The 18287-nt window shown below is 29.5% G+C and overlaps 1 protein-coding gene across 2 annotated transcripts; it reads right to left on the bottom strand.

The window, feature by feature from the left end:
- Positions 1 to 34: 34 nt before the first annotated feature.
- On the bottom strand, positions 35 to 1787 carry LOC122526359 (ubiquitin-like modifier-activating enzyme 5). 2 transcript variants are annotated; one of them, XM_043649735.1, is made up of 6 exons: positions 1542 to 1787; positions 1318 to 1453; positions 1042 to 1238; positions 765 to 951; positions 357 to 693; positions 35 to 251 (listed from the first exon to the last, which is right to left on the bottom strand). In XM_043649735.1, the coding sequence occupies exons 1-6, from the start codon at positions 1685 to 1687 to the stop codon at positions 82 to 84; spliced, it is 1173 nt and encodes a 390-aa protein (XP_043505670.1). In that variant the 5' UTR covers positions 1688 to 1787; the 3' UTR covers positions 35 to 81. The 2 variants fall into 2 exon arrangements, with proteins under 2 accessions (XP_043505670.1, XP_043505679.1); XM_043649744.1 differs by having other exon boundaries at positions 1318 to 1476; positions 1542 to 1626.
- Between the last annotated feature and the right edge of the window lie 16500 nt (positions 1788 to 18287).

The raw sequence follows: 18287 nt of genomic DNA, 5'->3' as shown, positions 1-18287 counted from the left end.
CAGTCATTATTGTTATCATGGAATGTACATAACATTTCATTTTGTAAGATTTTATAGACACTTTTACATGGTCTACAAACATTATATAGATTTCATTTGTTGCATAAGTTCTTCCAAGCTTAATTCTGATGTATTTGCTACTTCATTTTGAGAATTAGTTGGTTCTATGGTATAAGCTTGTTTTAAGCCAATATTAACTAACTGAGCATTTTCTTCTTTTTCTTCTTCATATTCCTCAACTAAAGAGATTTCTGTCAAACAATTATATTATTATATTATTAACTAATCGGCTACATTATAAATATTTTATTATGCATTTATATAATACATTGTCGATTATAAATTTTATTACATACCATATTCATTATCTTCGTGCAAAGGTTTTGTGTCAGTAATTTTTTCAACAGGCTTTTCAACTTTTGGTTTTGCTTGATATTCTTGTTGTCTTTGCCTGCAATAATTGTCTCCACAATTTGGATTTGGCTTTAACGTCATTGTTGGAAAAAAATCTTGCAATGCATTGTAACCTAAATAGCATGTTACATCTCCGAAATTAAGTAAAAATTTCAAAGCATTCTGTACCAAAAAGCCTGCTACTATAGCCATAGTTGTGGGTAGGGATGCAGCGCATACACCATCTCTCTTCAAAGTTTTTTCATCAATATTTGATGCAACAACCAAAGGTGGTGCACACTAAAAATAAATAGATTAAAAAAAAAATGAATATTAGATGAATAAATGATTAATTGTCTAAAGTATCATACAGCAAAACAAGCTGTCTCTCCTGGTATAAGAAATTGAATATGCCCAGAGACTGCGTTTTCTGAAACACCACTTTCAAACCATATTTGATTAAGTTCGTTGCAAGCAGTATTTATTGCCAGACGTGCTTCAAAATTATCCACGCAACTTAAGACCAAATCCACGGGTCCATCTGTTAGACTTGATGTACTAGAATCGGTATTACAAAATGAAAGTTTAGGACTGCACAATGAATTAGTTTCATATATAATAATCAAAGTTTTATATATAGAAATATACCTTATTGTAGCCATAAACTTTTTAAAGTTATCTATAGTTGTAATATTATAACAATGTGGTTCAATTTCTACATCAGGATTAATATAATGTAAAGTTTTGGCAGCAGCTTCTACCTTACTATGTCCTGCTTGATACGGTTGAAAAAATAATCTATTCATATTTGCTAATTCCACTTTGTCATAATCAAAAATAATTAGCTAAAATGTATGATACTTTTTTTATACAAATATAATAGAAAGTAACATTATATATACTTCAAATAATTGTTCTTCTGACCTTTCCTATACCACATCTTGTTAACATTTCTGCAGCTACACTACCAACTCCTCCCACCCCAACGATAGCTATTGTTTTTTCTCGTATACTTTCATAATTATTAACAACACCCATACGTTTTAATGCCATTAGTCGACTATAAAGAATAGAATAAAAAATCTATAAAAGATATAACAATATATAATAATAATACAGATATACTTGTTAATTGATCGTTTAAATACCTGTAAGGGTTAGAATCTACGACTTCACTAGACATATGTTCAGGCCTTTTACGATTAGTACTTTTAGAACTCCCTTGTAAATCCATCGCGAGTCCTCGTATTTCCATCTCACTCGGATTTTCGAAATTAGTCTGTAATCCTTCCATTATTTTTCTTATTTAAAAATGTGGAATTAATTAAATTATCGAAATGTTGTAATAATTTACACTTGTCAAAACTGACACGGTAAATAGTGATTACCCACGAGGCAGTGCGAGGTACAATGAATTAAAAACGACTTAATAGTAACATCTAGCGATAAGAATAAGTAATAAAAATCTCGACCTACTTTTGTGTTGATAAATTAGGAATTGAATCGACCAATAACCGGTATCTATATTTTTCAAAACTAAGCAAAAAATAAAGAAGCAAAGAATACAGAAGTACATAGAAGCTCACAAGTCTCCTTTTTTATATATCCAGTATCATTTTTGTTACTACAGAGACCACCTTAAAAAAATGTGTGTGTGCCTTCAGAAATGCTTATATAAATTAATTTAAAAATGCAACAATTAAGTCAATCAAGATGAGTTGACGATAAATCCCACGACGATCACCTGTAACAAAAAGAAAACTATATTAGTCATACAGTCAAGTGATACAATAGCCTGACATATGAATCGTCCAATTCGCAGATGCACTTTTCAATTAAATTCTCTATTTATTTTAATCAAATCTCTGTTTACCGTTGCAATGAAATTAAATTTAAACGTGTGATTTTACATTTAAATAAAATAAATATAAAAAAAAGGAAAAAGTACAAATATTAAGTTACTAAAAAAAATAATATCTAATAATTATTATGAAATACTTTTAAACTGCATTATATGGAAAAGAAAAATTGTAAATTTAATAAAATACGATCACAGTGAAAAATTATAAAGATCAAAAAAGAAAAGAGAAATTACTGTAATATTTACCGAACGTTATTCAGGCTTCAAAATTTAATAATACAAAAATTTTAATATTTCTGACTCTAACTAAACACATATGCATCTTTTAGACGATAGAGACACAAATTTAGTGTCCCAAGGAGATGGAATGGTCCATCATCTCCAATTACAACTACAAATTAATGACGAGCAAGAATGTAATATGGTAAAATATAAAATATGACTAAAGAGCTATTTTCGAAAAGATCAAACTTATTGTTGAATCTTTGAAAATAACTTAATAGTCTATGTAGTTGCCCTCTTCAGCCACAATTAAGTGGGGGCCTCTTCGGCATAATGCCTCTTCTTTCTTCATGCCTAAACTCTGCTGCGAGGCTTTTTCTAAGCGCATTTTACAATAAAAATCGTACAGTTACATTTACTCGAATGCCTCAACAGATATTTGATCTAATCGATGAACCTATTATTAACACTTTGCATTTAAAAGATTAAATAATATCAAACAAAAGCAGAAACTTTGTCACACATCTTATGGTCTTACTTTTTTACTCGACCACTTTTATCTTTATTCTACTCTGTATTTACTATACATATATAACAAATGAAGTATTTTCAGTAGGAATTACTAAAGAGCAAAGCGTTAATATACTTAATACTAAGTAAGTATCCAACGTATTCAACTATCTTCACTTTTTCGAAAAAAAATTAATTTTTAAGAAAACGCAAAGACTTTTGAATCGTTTGATACTGATTTATATCTCGCGGTACAGAGTATCAGCAATATATGGAAAAAATAAAAGAAATATTTAAATGATAAATGAATCTAAAGGTTGCTGAAACTTTGTATAAAATCCGGAGAAGAAATTTTCCACTCCTGAGTGAAAATTACAATCGCGCGACTTCTCCGGTCTCTACCTACTTACAAATTAAATAAACATTCACACCTAAGTATGCTACCTGCCTGTATATTGGCAATATCTAAAAAGATCAAACATACGTACATACCCACCCACTCACTCCACGATTCTCTCACATACCACCAGGGTGCAAAAGCCTAAACTAGAGAGCATGCCCCGGGGCACCTCCGACACCCTAGTTCAAACGCGTGTTTTCTAAACTTATGGGAGTACGTACCAATGCTGTAATCGTCTGTCAAGGCTAGTGATTATTGCAAAAATGACTAATGTAAAAATACAAGTATATACTAGTATATATTGCATACTAGTTATATACGAGTATATCATAGTTTCCACAAATAAATGCGGTAACTCTACTATTCAAAACGATTTTATTACAAAAAAAATAGTAGAAAAATTTAATATAAATATAAAAATATAGAAACACTCGTATTTGTCATATCACACGTGATATGTAGAAGTAGTGTTCTCAGTATTAAATGATGTATTAATTAAAAAATATCGCGAAACGATGTACAAAACACTTTACCTAATACGCACACACAGGTGTAAAGTACATCGTGCAATCACTAGCACAATGACAGCCGCCAATAGGGGAAAAACTTAAAACTAAACCTATACTAACCGTTTCTCACCCATACGAGTAGCACCTGGGCACACGCATAGATGAGAACGCAGAAAGTACAGGGGGGAGAAACGGGAGATTAGTATATTAGAAGCTGAAAATCCTGATCTAAAAAACATGATTAACATATATATATATGAACACATAAAAACATTTTATTTTATAACATATATTAAAACATTTTATTTCATTTAAGCGGGCTAAGACTCTACAAGCCATTTGGATTTGACTTTTTGATTATGCAAAAATTGTTAAATTTAATTTTTTAATATTTAAGAACTTTAAAAGAGAAAAATAAATATATATAAACAACCTCGGACGACTCCTTTCATTAAGTTGGCTGTTCTAATAAAAGAACTGGGCTTTGAGCCACCACTTAACTGCTAGAATCTATCCGTCGCGAATGAGTTTGTCTTCTTGCTCATTTATTTATAATATCGAAGTATCGATATATTACAATTAATCGCGATTAGATAAACTAAGTACGAAGCAATGCATGTAAGACATTTATTACATGCTTTTCTGGACAAAAACGAGTAAATAAATGCTCGATTTCACCACTACTAACCACGAACAAAACACGTAATAAAAAAGAAAGTGCATTTATTAATTGCATTATTAATTAAATAAATTTAACCGGTGAGACAAGAAAACCTATCCTGAACTAATATAAAATATACAATACAATATACAATATAATAATACAATTTTCATGAGTAACTCCTAGAAAGGAATTACTCATGTGCTCGTCACTAATTTATTTAAATAATTACAACCAGTAACTCGTGCCGATTAGGACCTTTCATCCTCGACATGATTGAGCACCGGAGGGACTTTAAATTTTAACTCACGGCATAAGAAGTTCTACGATGGCTCCAAAACACTCCTACTTCGCAGCAGGTATTGTAGAATGCGAGTATCGAAGATCCATCGAAGATCCATCGAAGATCCATCGAAGATCCATCGAAGATCCATCGAAGATCCATCGAAGATCATCGAATGGGATGAAATTCAATTGCACCATGGCGATGCACCTCGCGTGAATCTAAAAACGCGGTATAAACGAAAATAAGAAACTATAGATGAGTTTCTTATCGCGAAACCGAAATTTTATTATACGACGAACAACACTGATTCTAATTCGCGTTTGATTTTAATTTGTTTTACGCCCGATCACTGATTCTAAACAACTAATTCAAAGACTGCTTTGCACACAGTCAATGCAAGTAGAAAAATCTTCATTGATGCACTGATTCTAATACGCGAACAGTCTGTGCGACTGTTTGAAGATAAAAATATAACTTTACTCGAACAAACTCTAATGCAATTACTGCCTTGGTCGCAGTTAATTTAATATATATATTTCAAAAATGGTTCGCGAACGCGACGAAATTGAAATGAAAACGAACGAACGTGCTTCTAATCCGTGATTTTAATTATATTTAACGATACAACACTCCCGTATATTGCTTCGCGCACGATAGCATTGCACGAACACTTGCAACACTTCACAAACACAATTCACAAACACTTCCAACACTGATATATTCCCATGATGATCTGAAACAGAAATAAAAACAAAATTATAAATATCATTGTTGTAAATAAAAAAATTATTATAATTATTGAGAAAGTGTTGAAAATAAAAATTGACTTACGTTTATTCTTCAGTGATGAATGCACGATGGGTATCCTACCCTTAGGATGACGATGAGCACACGTTTAAACCGAATAAAAGAAACTTACGGAGTTTCTTTACCCGAAAAAACGAAACTTTTACATACGGCGTACAACACTGATTCTACTTTCCGATTCTTTTATATTTTATTTTTACGATGCACACACGAGTACCTCATTGCCTACGCGCTCGATTGCAATGATGTTCTGCAACAGAAAAAGAAAAAGAACAATTAATATCATCGTTATAATAAAAAACCTTTAAAGTTATCATAGAAACGTTTAATAGGAAAATATACTTACTTTTAGTCTTCATTGGTGACTGCAGGATGGGTATCCTACCCTTAGGATGACGATGAATAAAATAAAATTAAATAAAACTCTGAAAAGCTGAAACATACTAAAAAGATTATAGAACAATATATCCTGTGAATCATTCCTGAAGGCATTGCACACTTTTAAAGATATTTTATCATAAAGAATCAATATAAATTCAAGCAATATTAATTGCCTTTATCTCACTACTTGTATAAAATTACATATAAAGTATTTAATATCAGTAAAAATTGTTAATAAAAATCGATAACGTTATATATATATATATATATATATATATATATATATATATATAATAGTTTAATACGTCACGTCGTTAGATCTTATTGTTAGCTCGTTGAAGGAATGATCTGGAATGAACACGTAACCGCATCCTTCATGTCGAACGTTCGGCTGTCTTCGTTTTGTTTTCGGCTGTCTTCGTTTCTTCTGTTCTCACTTCGAGAAATTCCTGGAATATACGTACACATTCGTTATTGCCCGTAGATAGAATATTTTGTTTTCTTATTTTCTCTCTCTCTCTCTCTCTCTCTCTCTCTCTCTCTCACTTTTGTTCTCACTCTTTGTATACATTTCTGTATGGTTTAAAAAAAAGAATAACGCTTACCTCGATGAATATGAAGATAAAAAAGAGTAAACACAATTGTTAGACTGAGTATATGTATTCCTGCTGGACTCTCCTAATGATCGGTACCTAAAAAAGGAAAAAAAAAGATTACATTAGTATAGCATAAAGAAAATCAAATATATGAGTGTATGTGTACGAGCTACCTATACTTATGAATATATGCTTGTATGTGTGTGTATGTTACAGGAATCGAATTTAATACGAAATACGATCTTTGAATACATAATTATGAAAAATAATTAATTAGAGCATCATTAGAGATGGTAGTAAGTATCGATACCATGAAAAAAGCTGGAAATTAGAAGAAATATTGTTAAGTAACATTGGTGAGATTTGGCGGGATATCGAGATATATCGATGTTATATTCTCGCATATATCTATCGAACTTTTCAATATTTCGTTTTGAAAACACTCACGTATGAAAATCTTGTATGTAGCTATCGTTTGATATATAATAGGAAGGTGTAAAATACTTTTCAATTACCTGAATTAAACGAGATGACAGGTATACAAAATGGTGGTCGTCGCTGTGACGTAGCCGCAAAGAAACGAAGCGACATCTGAGACGACATCATGGCTGCTTCAGAACCTTGCGTTTTTTCCATCTATCATAGAAAAATATCGAATAGTTAAAAATAGGATATAGGAACATAACAATTGTCGAAATATATACTTTATTAATCCAAACAATGAAAATTGAACATTATAAGTCGATATCCATAGAAATGATGCTGTAAAACAAGATATATATATGATTGCGTAGAAAAATGCATACCAATGTACATGGATTTTTTTTCTACACAAATATTCTTTATCCTCGACATTATCGTAATCTTTCGATTATATCATTTGGAAGTCATTTGCTAGGAGAATCTATTAGTATATAGGAAGATTATTTACGTTAGAAAATATTTTTTAATTACCTGAGATTAACGGAACGACGTAGCATCCGTCCGATCTCCAGCACCGACGCCGCGAAAAGAAAGAGGAATGATCAGCAAAGAGCTCTGATTGGCTGATAATTATTGCAAAAGAAAAAGATGACCAATCAGAAATTCCCAATTACCATATAGAAATGTATTTTACGCACACGTACGTAACTCGCCTTTCTTCATGACCACTCTAGTCAAGCTTGATATGATAATTTATTTATTAAATAAATAAAAAATTTATTCTATTTTACTATTTAAGGTACACGTATCTTGTTAATATTTACAAAATAATGAAAAGAATAAAGACAATATGCACTATAAACCTTATCACACCGCACAGAAAAACATACATAATCTATTTATTAAAAATAAATAAAATCTATTTTAATATTAATTATTAATTATATAATTAATAATTATTAGTATTCAATTTATTTTTCTATCAGGTGTATACGTTCCCTATTAATATTTCAAAAATAACGAGTAATATAAAGACAATATAGACTAAAAACTTAATCATATCATAACGTTCTGATTTTACATTCTTAAATTTTATGTAAATGTTTAAACTAATGTACATTTGTTTTAACGTCCCTGTACAGTGATGACTTCAGGTAAAAAAATTTTCATTCAGAAAAATATCACATTAAAATTATTTTATATTCAAAGTATGTTAATAAGTATTTAATGTTTAAACCAGTACATATGTGTTTAAACAATCTGAAATATAAAAAAATTGCATCAGAATATTTAAAAAATTGTTAAATAATCGATAGGAATGTCTATTGTTGTCTAAAAGATAGGAATATACGATCTATGTACCGTCCCCTTCGAAATCCACCGTTGAAATGAGCTCTTGTCCTCTATGAATGTACTTTTATTAAACGTTGTTTATCTGACTTTCCTAACGTTGCGCATGTGTATAAAGGGTGTCATACATCTAATACATAATATTTAAGATTGTAACGTTCTTATTCTAGTATTTTTTTAATTTTTGTGTAATTATTTTAGTGCTCCTGCGCAGTGAGGACTTCGAGGGTCAAATTTAGCTGCAATATAAGAAAAGTGCATTAGTGCATTAAAATAATTATTAATGTATACGTAATGTACACGTATATGGAAATGAAAAAAGAAAGTACATTTCTCTAAACAATTATACAACCAATATATTAAAACAATTATTAAACAATATACTAATGGAAAATATGAATTATTAAAGTTTACCATTATGATAGAAGAAAGCTGAGGTGTTTGTTCGTTTGAATACCATAAAAAAATTGCCTGGATTCATTTTAAAATCTTGTAAGTTCTTCTTTTATGTATGTACTTGATATACGAAACAATAAAAAAGCATAATCGATGTGCTTCTTAAAATCTTCAAATACTTGCAAATCTGAAAATCATAAGATCGTATTAGTAAAGTATCAAGTTTTCCTTGTTAATATTTAAAAACTAATGTGTAGAATAAAGACAATATACACTAAAAACTTTATCACACTGCACAGAAAAACACACAAAATTTATTTATTTAATAAATCAAAAACCAATTTTACTTTCCTATTAGGTATACACGTTCCTTGATAATATTTAAAAAATAAGGAATAAAATAAAGAGGTTATACAATAAAATCCAAACAGAAGAACACAAATGTATAGAAAAGAAACCACGTTATAGAAATCTTTAAAACAAATGACATAAAGCACTGTAACCATCCTTAAAGAATTAAAATAACAAGAATTTTTCCATATCGATACTGAATATAGGAATTTATACTTTCATAGTTGGCATGAGAGATTTCAATTGTTTTGTTTCAATTTATTTTAATTCTTTAAGGATGGCTACAGTGCCTTATGTCAATTGTTTTAAAGATTTCTATAACGATGTTTCATCTCTATAAAAATATGTTTTCCTCTGGCATGCGATGTCAATTGTTTTAAAAATATCTGCAACGAGGTTTCTTTTCTATACGATTGTGTTTTTCTGTACAATGTGACAAAGTTTTTAGTGTATATTGCCTTATATCTACACGTTATTCTTTAAATATTAACAACGAACGTTTTACAAGTATACAAAAAACTAATAAATTTAATTTTCTTATATTATACCAATGTTATATTACTTTATATTTTTTTTTAGGTTTCCAAACATTGGTAGAATACAGCATGAATATATATACTCATTGTCAGTCTAATTGTGTTTACTTTTCAATCTAAATAATAATTGTGTTACTTTTTTATATTGATATCAGTTGTGGTAAGTTTATCTCTTTTCTTTTATAACATAATAATAAAAGTATGAGAAGGGAAAGAAAAGAGAGAGTGACATCTTTTACAAATATCATACATATACATATATAGCTCGTTCAGTTTGCTTGATACTTTACTAATAGAATCTTATGATTTGTAGATTTGCAAGTATTTGAAGATTTGGAAAAGCACAGCATCTATTAGGCTTTCTTATTGTTTTGTGTATCAAGTATATATATAAAAGAAAAGTTGACAAGATTTTAAAATGAATTCAAGCAATTTTTTTTATGGTACTGAAACGAGCAAACACCTAAGTTTCCTTCTATAATAATGGTAAACTTCAATAATTCACATTTACCATTAGTATATTGTTTATTAATTGTTTGAATATATTAATTGTATAATTGTTTAGAGAAATGTACTTTCTTTTTTCATTTACATATACGTTAATAAATGCCAGAAAAAGTAATTTAATTATACACGTTACTCTGTTAGTTAGTGATCATTCAATATTAACAATTGTATAACAATTATTTTAATGCACTAATGCACTTTTCTTATATTGCAGCTAAATTTTACCCTCGAAGTCCTCACTGCGCAGGAGCACTAAAATAATTACACAAAAATTAAAAAAATACTAGAATAAGAACGTTACAATCTTAAATATTATGTATTAGATGTATGACACCCTTTATACACATGCGCAACGTTAGGAAAGTCAGATAAACAACGTTTAATAAAAGTACATTCATAGAGGACAAGAGCTCATTTCAACGGTGGATTTCGAAGGGGACGGTACATAGATCGTATATTCCTAGCTTTTAGACAACAATAGACATTCCTATCGATTATTTAACAATTTTTTAAATATTCTGATGCAATCTTTTTATATTTCAGATTGTTTAAACACATATGTACTGGTTTAAACATTAAATACTTATTAACATACTTTGAATATAAAATAATTTTAATGTGATATTTTTCTGAATGAAAATTTTTTTACCTGAAGTCATCACTATACAGGGACGTTAAAACAAATGTACATTAGTTTAAACATTTACATAAAAATTTAAAGAATGTAAAAATCAGAACGTTATGATATGATTAAGTTTTTAGTCTATATTGTCTTTATATTACTCGTTATTTTTGAAATATTAATAGGGAACGTATACACCTGAAAGAAAAATAAATTGAATACTAATAATTATTAATTATATAATTAATAATTAATATTAAAATAGATTTTATTTATTTTTAATAAATAGATTATGTATGTTTTTCTGTGCGGTGTGATAAGGTTTATAGTGCACATTGTCTTTATTCTTTCATTATTTTTGAAATATTAACAAGATACGTGTACCTTAATAGTAAAATAGAATAAATTTTTTATTTATTTAATAAATAAATTATCAATCAAGCTTGACTAGAGTGGTCATGAAGAAAGGCGAGTTACGTACGTGTGCGTAAAATACATTTCTATATGGTAATTGGGAATTTCTGATTGGTCATCTTTTTCTTTTGCAATAATTATCAGCCAATCAGAGCTCTTTGCTGATCATTCCTCTTTCTTTTCGCGGCGTCGGTGCTGGAGATCGGACGGATGCTACGTCGTCCCGTTACTCTCAGGTAATTAAAAAGTATTTTCTAACGTAAATAATCTTCCATATACTAATAGATTCTCCTAGCAAATGACTTCCAAATGATATAATCGAAAGATTACGATAATGTCGAGGATAAAGAATATTGTGTAGAAAAAAATCCATGTACATTGGTATGCATTTTTCTACGCAATCTATATATATCTTGTTTTACAGCATCATTTCTATGGATATCGACTTATAATGTTCAATTTTCATTGTTTGGATTAATAAAGTATATATTTCGACAATTGTTATGTTCCTATATCCTATTTTTAACTATTCGATATTTTTCTATGATAGATGGAAAAAACGCAAGGTTCTGAAGCAGCCATGATGTCGTCTCAGATGTCGCTTCGTTTCTTTGCGGCTACGTCACAGCGACGACCACCATTTTGTATACCTGTCATCTCGTTTAATTCAGGTAATTGAAAAGTATTTTACACCTTCCTATTATATATCAAACGATAGCTACATACAAGATTTTCATACGTGAGTGTTTTCAAAACGAATATTGAAAAGTTCGATAGATATATGCGAGAATATAACATCGATATATCTCGATATCCCGCCAAATCTCACCAATGTTACTTAACAATATTTCTTCTAATTTCCAGCTTTTTTCATGGTATCGATACTTACTACCATCTCTAATGATGCTCTAATTAATTATTTTTCATAATTATGTATTCAAAGATCGTATTTCGTATTAAATTCGATTCCTGTAACATACACACACATACAAGCATATCATAAGTATAGGTAGCTCGTACACATACACTCATATATTTGATTTTCTTTTGCTATACTAATGTAATCTTTTTTTTCCTTTTTTAGGTACCGAGCATTAGGAGAGTCCAGCAGGAATACATATACTCAGTCTAACAATTGTGTTTACTCTTTTTTATCTTCATATTCATCGAGGTAAGCGTTATTCTTTTTTTTAAACCATACAGAAATGTATACAAAGAGTGAGAACGAAAGTGAGAGAGAGAGAGAGAGAGAGAGAGAGAGAGAGAAAATAAGAAAACAAAATATTCTATCTACGGGCAATAACGAATGTGTACGTATATTCCAGGAATTTCTCGAAGTGAGAACAGAAGAAACGAAGACAGCCGAAAACAAAACGAAGACAGCCGAACGTTCGACATGAAGGATGCGGTTACGTGTTCATTCCAGATCATTCCTTCAACGAGCTAACATAAGATCTAACGACGTGACGTATTAAACTATTATATATATATATATATATATATATATATTATATCTATATATATATATATATAACGTTATCGATTTTATTAACAATTTTTACTGATATTAAATACTTTATATGTAATTTTATACAAGTAGTGAGATAAAGGCAATTAATATTGCTTGAATTTATATTGATTCTTTATGATAAAATATCTTTAAAAGTGTGCAATGCCTTCAGGAATGATTCACAGGATATATTGTTCTATAATCTTTTTAGTATGTTTCAGCTTTTCAGAGTTTTATTTAATTTTATTTTATTCATCGTCATCCTAAGGGTAGGATACCCATCCTGCAGTCACCAATGAAGACTAAAAGTAAGTATATTTTCCTATTAAACGTTTCTATGATAACTTTAAGGTTTTTTATTATAACGATGATATTAATTGTTCTTTTTCTTTTTCTGTTGCAGAACATCATTGCAATCGAGCGCGTAGGCAATGAGGTACTCGTGTGTGCATCGTAAAAATAAATATAAAAGAATCGGAAAGTAGAATCAGTGTTGTACGCCGTATGTAAAAGTTTCGTTTTTTCGGGTAAAGAAACTCCGTAAGTTTCTTTTATTCGGTTTAAACGTGTGCTCATCGTCATCCTAAGGGTAGGATACCCATCGTGCATTCATCACTGAAGGATAAACGTAAGTCAATTTTTATTTTCAACACTTTCTCAATAATTATAATAATTTTTTTATTTACAACAATGATATTTATAATTTTGTTTTTATTTCTGTTTCAGATCATCATGGGATATATCAGTGTTGGAAGTGTTTGTGAATTGTGTTTGTGAAGTGTTGCAAGTGTTCGTGCAATGCTATCGTGCGCGAAGCAATATACGGGAGTGTTGTATCGTTAAATATAATTAAAATCACGGATTAGAAGCACGTTCGTTCGTTTTCATTTCAATTTCGTCGCGTTCGCGAACCATTTTTGAAATATATATATTAAATTAACTGCGACCAAGGCAGTAATTGCATTCGAGTTTGTTCGAGTAAAGTTATATTTTTATCTTCAAACAGTCGCACAGACTGTTCGCGTATTAGAATCAGTGCATCAATGAAGATTTTTCTACTTGCATTGACTGTGTGCAAAGCAGTCTTTGAATTAGTTGTTTAGAATCAGTGATCGGGCGTAAAACAAATTAAAATCAAACGCGAATTAGAATCAGTGTTGTTCGTCGTATAATAAATTTCGGTTTCGCGATAAGAAACTCATCTATAGTTTCTTATTTTCGTTTATACCGCGTTTTTAGATTCACGCGAGGTGCATCGCCATGGTGCAATTGAATTTCATCCCATTCGATGATCTTCGATGGATCTTCGATGGATCTTCGATGGATCTTCGATGGATCTTCGATGGATCTTCGATGGATCTTCGATACTCGCATTCTACAATACCTGCTGCGAAGTAGGAGTGTTTTGGAGCCATCGTAGAACTTCTTATGCCGTGAGTTAAAATTTAAAGTCCCTCCGGTGCTCAATCATGTCGAGGATGAAAGGTCCTAATCGGCACGAGTTACTGGTTGTAATTATTTAAATAAATTAGTGACGAGCACATGAGTAATTCCTTTCTAGGAGTTACTCATGAAAATTGTATTATTATATTGTATATTGTATTGTATATTTTATATTAGTTCAGGATAGGTTTTCTTGTCTCACCGGTTAAATTTATTTAATTAAAATGCAATTAATAAATGCACTTTCTTTTTTATTACGTGTTTTGTTCGTGGTTAGTAGTGGTGAAATCGAGCATTTATTTACTCGTTTTTGTCCAGAAAAGCATGTAATAAATGTCTTACATGCATTGCTTCGTACTTAGTTTATCTAATCGCGATTAATTGTAATATATCGATACTTCGATATTATAAATAAATGAGCAAGAAGACAAACTCATTCGCGACGGATAGATTCTAGCAGTTAAGTGGTGGCTCAAAGCCCAGTTCTTTTATTAGAACAGCCAACTTAATGAAAGGAGTCGTCCGAGGTTGTTTATATATTTATTTTTCTCTTTTAAAGTTCTTAAATATTAAAAAATTAAATTTAACAATTTTTGCATAATCAAAAAGTCAAATCCAAATGGCTTGTAGAGTCTTAGCCCGCTTAAATGAAATAAAATGTTTTAATTATGTTATAAATAAAATGTTTTTATGTGTTCATATATATATGTTAATCATGTTTTTTAGATCAGGATTTTCAGCTTCTAATATACTAATCTCCCGTTTCTCCCCCCTGTACTTTCTGCGTTCTCATCTATGCGTGTGCCCAGGTGCTACTCGTATGGGTGAGAAACGGTTAGTATAGGGTTTAGTTTTAAGTTTTTCCCCTATTGGCGGCTGTCATTGTGCTAGTGATTGCACGATGTACTTTACACCTGTGTGTGCGTATTAGGTAAAGTGTTTTGTACATCGTTTCGCGATATTTTTTAATTAATACATCATTTAATACTGAGAACACTACTTCTACATATCACGTGTGATATGACAAATACGAGTGTTTCTATATTTTATATTTATATTAAATTTTTCTACTATTTTTTTTGTAATAAAATCGTTTTGAATAGTAGAGTTACCGCATTTATTTGTGGAAACTATGATATACTCGTATATAACTAGTATGCAAAATATACTAGTATACTTGTATTTTACATTAGTCATTTTTGCAATAATCACTAGCCTTGACAGACGATTACAGCATTGGTACGTACTCCCATAAGTTTAGAAAACACGCGTTTGAACTAGGGTGTCGGAGGTGCCCCGGGGCATGCTCTCTAGTTTAGGCTTTTGCACCCTGGTGGTATGTGAGAGAATCGTGGAGTGAGTGGGTGGGTATGTACGTATGTTTGATCTTTTTAGATATTGCCAATATACAGGCAGGTAGCATACTTAGGTGTGAATGTTTATTTAATTTGTAAGTAGGTAGAGACCGGAGAAGTCGCGCGATTGTAATTTTCACTCAGGAGTGGAAAATTTCTTCTCCGGATTTTATACAAAGTTTCAGCAACCTTTAGATTCATTTATCATTTAAATATTTCTTTTATTTTTTCCATATATTGCTGATACTCTGTACCGCGAGATGTAAATCAGTATCAAACGATTCAAAAGTCTTTGCGTTTTCTTAAAAATTAATTTTTTTTCGAAAAAGTGAAGATAGTTGAATACGTTGGATACTTACTTAGTATTAAGTATATTAACGCTTTGCTCTTTAGTAATTCCTACTGAAAATACTTCATTTGTTATATATGTATAGTAAATACAGAGTAGAATAAAGATAAAAGTGGTCGAGTAAAAAAGTAAGACCATAAGATGTGTGACAAAGTTTCTGCTTTTGTTTAATATTATTTAATCTTTTAAATGCAAAGTGTTAATAATAGGTTCATCGATTAGATCAAATATCTGTTGAGGCATTCGAGTAAATGTAACTGTACGATTTTTATTGCAAAATGCGCTTAGAAAAAGCCTCGCAGCAGAGTTTAGGCATGAAGAAAGAAGAGGCATTATGCCGAAGAGGCCCCCACTTAATTGTGGCTGAAGAGGGCAACTACATAGACTATTAAGTTATTTTCAAAGATTCAACAATAAGTTTGATCTTTTCGAAAATAGCTCTTTAGTCATATTTTATATTTTACCATATTACATTCTTGCTCGTCATTAATTTGTAGTTGTAATTGGAGATGATGGACCATTCCATCTCCTTGGGACACTAAATTTGTGTCTCTATCGTCTAAAAGATGCATATGTGTTTAGTTAGAGTCAGAAATATTAAAATTTTTGTATTATTAAATTTTGAAGCCTAAATAACGTTCGGTAAATATTACAGTAATTTCTCTTTTCTTTTTTGATCTTTATAATTTTTCACTGTGATCGTATTTTATTAAATTTACAATTTTTCTTTTCCATATAATGCAGTTTAAAAGTATTTCATAATAATTATTAGATATTATTTTTTTTAGTAACTTAATATTTGTACTTTTTCCTTTTTTTTATATTTATTTTATTTAAATGTAAAATCACACGTTTAAATTTAATTTCATTGCAACGGTAAACAGAGATTTGATTAAAATAAATAGAGAATTTAATTGAAAAGTGCATCTGCGAATTGGACGATTCATATGTCAGGCTATTGTATCACTTGACTGTATGACTAATATAGTTTTCTTTTTGTTACAGGTGATCGTCGTGGGATTTATCGTCAACTCATCTTGATTGACTTAATTGTTGCATTTTTAAATTAATTTATATAAGCATTTCTGAAGGCACACACATATTTTTATATACTATAAATGAAATATAATATGAAAGAATACTGTATTTTTACCGTCATCGTGTTAAGTACCTACTATCGCACACTTGTGGTCTCGGTAGTAACTAAGGTGAATCTGGTTAGATAAAAAAGGGGACTTGTGAGCTTCTATGTACTTCTGTATTCTTTGAAGTAAAAGACGTGTTTTACGAGTTGTAAGTTATATTGTTTATTTATTTTCTAATACTTTTTAATATTATTATTGTGCAGAGATAAACAAATTTCGTGTATTACTTTACTTTATTTTTACTCGTGTGAAGCAATATAAATTATTTATGTGAAATATATTTATGAAAAAGTGCAATGTTTATTATAAACATAAGTATTATCTTGTATTTATAAAGCATTTTCATTATCCCTTGCATATTAAGAAAAATTCAAATCTCTATCATTATTCGTTTTATTAAGTTCGTTATTATCTAAAGTAGTATTTAAATAGTAAATTCAGATTTATACTAGATATAGAAAATCTTTATAAAATAAGTAGACTTACTCGTATTTATTAATTATACATTTAAATATACTTCCCTTTTAACATAAAAATAATGCGTTTTAAAATACAATGTAATAAAAGAAACTTTTTTTTTAATTAAGAAAGTGAAAAGAAATGTGTTTGTATTTGCGTATTTGAATAAGTATGAAGTTGATATATATATATATTAATAATTAAATCAAAAAATAACTTAATAAATTATGTAAAAGTCGGCACCAGATCAATGGAGATTACACGAATAGTTTTGATTAGCATCGTTATATATATAGTAATAATAGGTTTGCATATATATTTGAATTAACTTTCTTATCTAATTTGTAATTTTTTCAATTAATTACTGCTTACATATATATATTTTTGTTGAGTAAATACTACAAGTTATCTTGCGAAATATCTATTTAATCCTACTAGTAAAAAAATATAATTTTAAACTAATTCTTGATTAATTACTAATTTAACAGTACATTATTTTTTTTAGGAAACAATAAACATATACTATATTGATAGTACTAAAGTTCTTTTCTAAATATTATATTACAAAAATGTTATAATATCCGTGTGAGCAACATTTACACCACAATCTACGAGTATATATGTATATATATACGTAGAAATTTATTATTCAAGTCTTAATGCTTCAATAAATATTTGTTTATAACTTATTACTTGATGATACGTAGAAAATGTATATATATATATAAATTTTACGTATCTAAATATTATATTTATATATATGAAGAAAGACTAAATAATAGATTTATCAAATGTACGTAA

This window comes from Polistes fuscatus, unplaced genomic scaffold (genome assembly GCF_010416935.1).
Source record: "Polistes fuscatus isolate 324 unplaced genomic scaffold, CU_Pfus_HIC Scaffold1, whole genome shotgun sequence".
Lineage (NCBI taxonomy): Eukaryota > Metazoa > Arthropoda > Insecta > Hymenoptera > Vespidae > Polistes > Polistes fuscatus.
The sequence above is the reverse complement of the archived record's forward strand: the minus strand, read 5'-3'. Positions and strand labels throughout refer to the sequence as shown.

Bases quoted from the DNA above. Each gene is read 5' to 3' on its own strand.
- LOC122526359 (XM_043649735.1), bottom strand. From the start codon at position 1,687: ATGGAAGGATTACAGACTAATTTCGAAAATCCGAGTGAGATGGAAATA. The intron at 952-1,041 runs GTATATTTCTAT...TACCGATTCTAG, and splicing joins AAGTTTATGGCTACAATAAG to TACATCAAGTCTAACAGATG. The intron at 252-356 runs GTATGTAATAAA...ATTGTTTGACAG, and splicing joins GCACGAAGATAATGAATATG to AAATCTCTTTAGTTGAGGAA.